This window comes from Panicum virgatum, chromosome 6K, assembly GCF_016808335.1.
Source record: "Panicum virgatum strain AP13 chromosome 6K, P.virgatum_v5, whole genome shotgun sequence".
Lineage (NCBI taxonomy): Eukaryota > Viridiplantae > Streptophyta > Magnoliopsida > Poales > Poaceae > Panicum > Panicum virgatum.
In genome coordinates, this window is record NC_053141.1 from 41,854,879 (window position 1) to 41,861,129 (window position 6,251).

General features: G+C 47.3%; 1 protein-coding gene across 1 annotated transcript; it reads left to right on the plus strand.

The window, feature by feature from the left end:
• The first annotated feature begins 1,756 nt into the window (after positions 1-1,756).
• Positions 1,757-5,962, plus strand: LOC120713696. The gene is made up of 3 exons (XM_039999643.1): positions 1,757-2,964; positions 5,359-5,518; positions 5,656-5,962. Exons 1-2 carry the CDS (start codon positions 1,902-1,904, stop codon positions 5,478-5,480), a joined length of 1,185 nt encoding a protein of 394 aa, XP_039855577.1. The 5' UTR covers positions 1,757-1,901; the 3' UTR covers positions 5,481-5,518; positions 5,656-5,962.
• The last annotated feature ends 289 nt before the right edge of the window (positions 5,963-6,251 follow it).

Here is a 6,251-nt window from a genome sequence, read left to right on the forward strand (position 1 = left end):
AAAAAAACAAATCGCATTACACAAATAGATTATAAATCGCAAGACGAATCAAATAAACTTAATTAGGTCATGATTAGACACTAAATTGCTAATGACAAATTAATTAGGCTCATTAGATTCGTCTCACGATTTACAACTCATCTGTGCAAAAATTTTGTAAATAGACTCATTTAGTATTCCTAAATAGTAAAATTCCCTTTCAAAATTTTTAAGGGTAGAGATCTAAACACTGCCTTTGTTTAGATGCACCGTGTAATTTTTTTAAAAGAGAATCTTTGCACATTTGAAATATTAATATAAGACTAATTATAAAATTAATTATAAAACTCGTATGTAAACTACGAGACAAATCTATTAATACTAATTAATATGTCATTAATACATATTTGCTGTAGCAATTTATTGTTTAATCATGATCTAATTAGATTCATTAGATTCGTCTCGTAATTTATAAATAAACTATGTAATTAAATTTTATTTTATTTAAATTTAATATTCTATACATGTGCGCGAAATATTTAATGTTACATTTAAACAAGGCCTTCTTTTGCTTTTGCACGGTGGTTTCGAACGGGCGTCCTGGCCTGGAGCAGCTGAGCTGCAGCCTGCGCGCCTGCGGACCGACCAGAGAGAGGCAGGCGTCACGGCGGCAGGCTGATTGACCAGTTGATTTGAGAGTTTGCCCTCTCCGCCTCGCCTCGGCCGCTCGCCGAGCAGCAGGTAGAGAGCGCGCGGTGGCCATCGGCGAGAGCCGTGGTGTCTGCCATCGCTTGCGTTGCGCTTCGTCCCCCTCAACCTCTTGTCTGACGGGTGGTGTGGGTGTGGCACGGTGTCGCGTTGTATCGCGTATTCGCGTGCCACAGGGAGAGCGCAACGGAAGACGCTTGAGATTCCTGCTCCTTTGGCTAGAAATATATGTTCATGTAGATCAGTGGTAACTCAAAATTTTTTATCTTCTTTTTGAAGATTTCTTTTTTATCTTTGATCACCAATATCTGAACCTTCACGCAAATTGATAACACAGCATTAATAAACACATTGTGAAAGGTTGTTTTTGTAAAACCTCATAGCATATTGCTTGTTTAAGAAATTACAAAAAGCAAATACTCCTCGTAACATTTTTGTAACTCATCGATCACTTAAAATAGTTTAAGCAGGAAATCATGGCAAAAATTTATTCAAAAGACAGAACAAACAAATTGGGTTATTCCATGCTGTAAATACTAGTATCTTTTTTTTTTGAACGAAAGAAACTAGTATCCTTTTCGCAAGACTCGTGGAAGACGAACGAATTCAAACTTGTACGGACAGGGTCGATGTCTCCAAGAGCACTAGCGGCCAGGCCAGGTACCTCGCTTTAGGGGGTGTTTAGAAATAGGGACTTCAAAAAAATCCTAAAGACTTTTTAGTATTTAGAAGTATTAAATAAATATTAATTATAAAACTAACTGCAGAACTCTGGGGCTAAACTGCGAGACGAATCTAATGAGGTATCTTAATCTATGATTAGCGAATGGTTACTGTAGCATCACTGTAGCATCACTGTAGCAAATTATGAATTAATTAGGCTCATTAGATTCGTCTCGCGAAAAAACACTCAGCTGTCAAAAAACATTTATAAACAGATTTTATTTAATATTATAAAATAGTAAAATTTCTTTTGATGTGATAGGGACTTCTGAAAAAAAGTCCTCCAGCCAAACAAGGCCTTATTGCGTCCCCTGCTGCTGCCGTCTCGAGCAGAGGCAACAGCAAAACCCTCGCCGCCGCGCCGCCGCCGCCGCGGCGCCCAATTCTCCACCATTCGCACGAACCGCATCCCCAACAAAAACCCTCTTCCTCCTCGAGTCCTCGCGTGAGGCCACCACGGCAGCACCACCACCACCGCAGGTCATCCTCAGATGGCGTCGCCGCCGAGCTCCTCCACCTCCTCCGACCCCGCCGCTCCAGAGCCGAGGTCCTCGTGGGTCATCCTCGGCAGCATCCCGCGCGTCGACCAGGGCGTCTTCCCGGACCGCCCCACGCCGCGCAACTTCCCGTTCCTCCTCGCCGCGGACAGCTCCGGCCTGCTCCTCCTCTCCGCCATCCTCGCCGCCCCGCGCACCCGCGTCGACGTCGACCGCCCTGGCAACCAGTCCTTCTACTGGCGGGACTACGACCCGCGCTACTTCGTCCTCGACGCCGCCACGGGCTCCGCGTTCCGCCTCCCGGACCCCAGTCCGGAGGAGTCCATCATGCACCAGGCGCTCGTCGGCGTCGTCGCCTCTCCCAGCGGCGGCGGACGCTACATGGTCGCCGAGCTCGTGCCCTTCTTCGGCAGCGAGACGGCCGAGCTCCGCTGCTTCTCCTCCGACGTCGGCGAGTGGGTCAGCAAGCGCGTGCACTACCCGCTGCCACCACGGATCCTGTCGCCGCTCTGCACGGTCGCCCACCACGGCAGGCTCTGGTGGGCCGACTACTCATGGGGCATCATCACCGCCGATCCCTTCGCCGACGACCCCGTGCTCGGTTTCGTCCCGCTGCCCCGGCCTTGCGTGCTTGAGTGGAGGGAGGCCCACGGGGTGCTCGACAAGTTCCGCTATGTCGGGGTCAGCGCCGGCAGCCTGCGCTTCGTCGACACCTACCGCCGCGGAGGCGCCCCCACCAAGGTGACCGTCTGGACCCTGCCCAACCCCGACGCCACGGAGTGGACGCTGGAGCACGAGGCCACCTTCGCCGACATCTGGGCCGACGACACCTACATGGCCACTGGCCTCGCCAAGAAGGTCCCCGTGCTCGCGCTCATCCACCTCCACAACCCCGCCGTAGTCTACTTCTTCCTGGAGGGCCACCTCTTCGGCGTCGACGTGCGTGCCCGCAAGGTTGTCGAGTGCGACCGCTACCATCTGGTGGCGCCTCCCCGCGGCTACCCCATCGCCAATCGATTCGTCCGCGCTTGGGAGCTGCCGCGTGCTGTCTCCTCAGGTGCGTGTCACAGTACCATGCCTCAATGCCTCTTCTTATCTCTGGCTCTGCTGCTTCAGAATTATAACAGGATATCCTTGCCCTGCTTAAATGTGTTGGCTTGATTGATATTATCAATCAATAATCTTCAAGTTCATGCATGGCTTGATCCTTGCTCTAAGCTAGTTGTTGATGCCATCGTTACAACTTACATGTCTGGAAAATTCTCTTTTGCTATGCAGCACGAATACGGATACGCGTATCGGTATCTGAAAGATACGGATACGCGGATACGGCAATTTTCTAAAAAACCCGATACGCGGATATATTTTACTATTTTTTTAAAATAAATAAATAATGGCACATATTAATTTTGTAAAATCAGTAAATTACCTACTATCCTAGCGCTAGCGACCCACTAGCCCATCTAAAGACCCAATGCTGATTTTTATCCTACCGGTCGAAGTCTCTCCGTGTTCCCAGACCCAGCACATGGTGGGTCCTACCAACCTTATCGCCTCCGCAGCAGTCATCTCCTCTCTCTGTTCATTTTTCTTCCACCATTCTATCGCCTTCTCTTTCTCATTTCCTCTCCTCTCTCGATCTAGATTCCGAGTCTGCGCAAGAGACATGACGGGGAGGCACGAAGCAGCGGCGGAGCTCCCTCTCCGTGCGCGGAGGGTGCAAGGCGACAGCGGGGCTTGCGAGCTCCCCCTCCCTAGCTGCCTACCCTTCTCCTCTCCGCTCGGCGCGGACGGCCGCGGGCGGAGCGGCACGGGTGGCACGCGGCCATGGGAGGAGCGGAGCAGCACGCGGCCGTGGGCGAGCGGAGCAGCGCGTGCGGACCGAGCGGCGCGCGTGGCCGGCTCGTCGCCGTTGGATATGTATCCGTTCGTGAGTTTCCAGCGTCACTGTTGCATGGATACGCGGACACACCGTGGATACGTATCCCGGCCATATCCCAGGCGTATCCGTGTCGGATACGCAGGGGCGAAGCTGGATAAAACTGGAGGGGGTGCAGCTACTTTGTAGATATATAAATTTGAGCTATTTATATAATAAAAATTTGTATCTAATCACTGATTTTAAAAGTTTTGGGGGTGCAGATGCACCCCCTAACTTGAATATAGCTTCGCCACTGCAGATACGTATCCGACACGGGATAAGCACCCTCCCTGCCGTATCCGTGTTTCTGAGCTCTTTTGTGCACCTATTACATGTCAATTATTGTATTGTATGCTTCATACAGTACAAGAATTGGTGCTGACACATTTTCTATCAAGAATTGGTGCTGAGATACTGGTATTCCTCTTAATGGTGTACTATTAGACTAGTTTATCTTGCAGATATTTATTTACTAGTTTATCTTGCAGATATTTATTTACACATGTTGAGACTTGCTACTTGTAGGATAAGAGTTTTTTGCTTTGGTCTTCATACAACATACGTGACTAAAATGTTTACTCCAATGTAGTCACATATGGTTCGGTCAAGTTAAGCAGCCAATGCCTTTTCTTGTCCTGCACATATCTGGGGTTCGCTATAGTTATTTGTACAATATTTTTCATCTCACTGTAATGTAATGGTAACTTCTTTATCTTATATCACTTAAGTATGTTGAGTTTTGATTGAACCTCTGCCTGCCGCCTTAACTGAGCTGTAGATGCTTCATAATTATAACTCATATTTGTGAAATTCTCTTTCATGTGCTCGTGTTCAGGATCTGTGCTAATGTCTTGACAGGGTTTCGAAAGATCGAAAGTGTTGCACTTGATGATTGACAATACTCATTATATGTTAGTTTGTTGTGCTTTACGACCTCTATGGTCCGAGTGTATATACTGTGGTGACCATTTTTTCAAATATTGATGCTGAGATACTAGTACTCTCCAGTTGGGTGTGCTTTTAGACTAGTGTCTTAGTGTTGATGTCTACACAAGCTGAGACAAGTTTTGTAGGACGTGGACTTCTGCTTTGTGCTTCTCCTATATATGACTAAAATGTTTAATGTTTATACCACAGTCGTATATATGGTCATGGTGAATGGTGTATGCCTTTCCCTAAATATCTTATCTAAACTAATTTCAGGATCACAAGTTGAGATCACTAGTTATTTGTAGAATATATCACTGTGCTTAGTTGGAATGTGATTATTGTAGTGTTCAATTCTTACTTAGCACTGAGCATCTTAATTAGTGAGGCTGCCATTACATCTTGTTAGAAAAAAGGCTGCCATTACATCTTCCTGCAGACATTTGCTTTGAACTTGTTTCCTGTCTCCAGCACATATATACCTTCCACAAATAATAGTTAATTAGGGCTATCCAAATAATGATTTATGATTGACACACCAGAATCCAGATTTGCATAATGCAGTGTTGTGTTCTGACAAGTAATGATTGATTTTCCTTGAAGGGCTGGGGAATTGGTCGAGTGGCATCAGCTCTCCCGAACCGACTGCAGCACCACCTTACAGACCAATGCCTGGAGATTACCACTTGTTTGGCATTTCCAGTATGGCAGCACCCAAAGAATGAGCCGAGGAGCAACCGTATGCAGCTGTTTAATTTCCTAGGTAAACTCATCTCCCCATACTTAAGTGATCTCAGTTGCTCTTTGTACCCTCCCACTTCATGGATGAAGGAGTGCTACTGTACCAACTGATGTCAACTCTCCTGAACCAACTAATACAGTTTCGTCCTTTTGATCCAGGTTTAGCTAGCAGTGCTGAACTCAAGTCATGGAATGATGACGTGTTTTGGGGTGGGATATAACATGCTTTTGAAGCACTAGATGCGGTATGATGGATCGCTGCTATGGACTATATGTTACTTAGCTGTATGCAGTATGATGGATCGCTGCTATTAGGGATGGACCTATGGTGGAGCGCTGTACTCGATCATCAGGGTGCATGTGAGCTGGGTCATGCTTGATTTTCAGTGACTTGAACCGTAATGCTACGCTGTATGCCACACTATTACTGTTTCATGCTATTATATTGATCTTGTGGTGTGAGCTAGCTCGAAAAAGTTCATTGTTGATCGTGGCCAGTGGGCCTGAGTGGAACTAGTAATCTGGGGGGATGAAGTCCATTCATTTGGGTGTTCAGCGCCGAGCAAACTGTCAGTCTGCAATGATCCATGTGGGGAGTGGTTCTTGGTTTCTAAACGGTTATTCTTGCTGACAAGATTGATGCTTGCCGGCTGTGGAGTCGGGGATTCACCGGTTGTGGTTGGCCACTCGCTGCTGCAGAATGAGAACTGGTTGTCGTTGCTGGAGCCTAGCCGTCCGCCTCTTCCAAATATTTA

Bases quoted from the DNA above. Each gene is read 5' to 3' on its own strand.
- LOC120713696 (XM_039999643.1), top strand. From the start codon at position 1,902: ATGGCGTCGCCGCCGAGCTCCTCCACCTCCTCCGACCCCGCCGCTCCA. The intron at 2,965-5,358 runs GTGCGTGTCACA...TTTTCCTTGAAG, and splicing joins GCCGCGTGCTGTCTCCTCAG to GGCTGGGGAATTGGTCGAGT.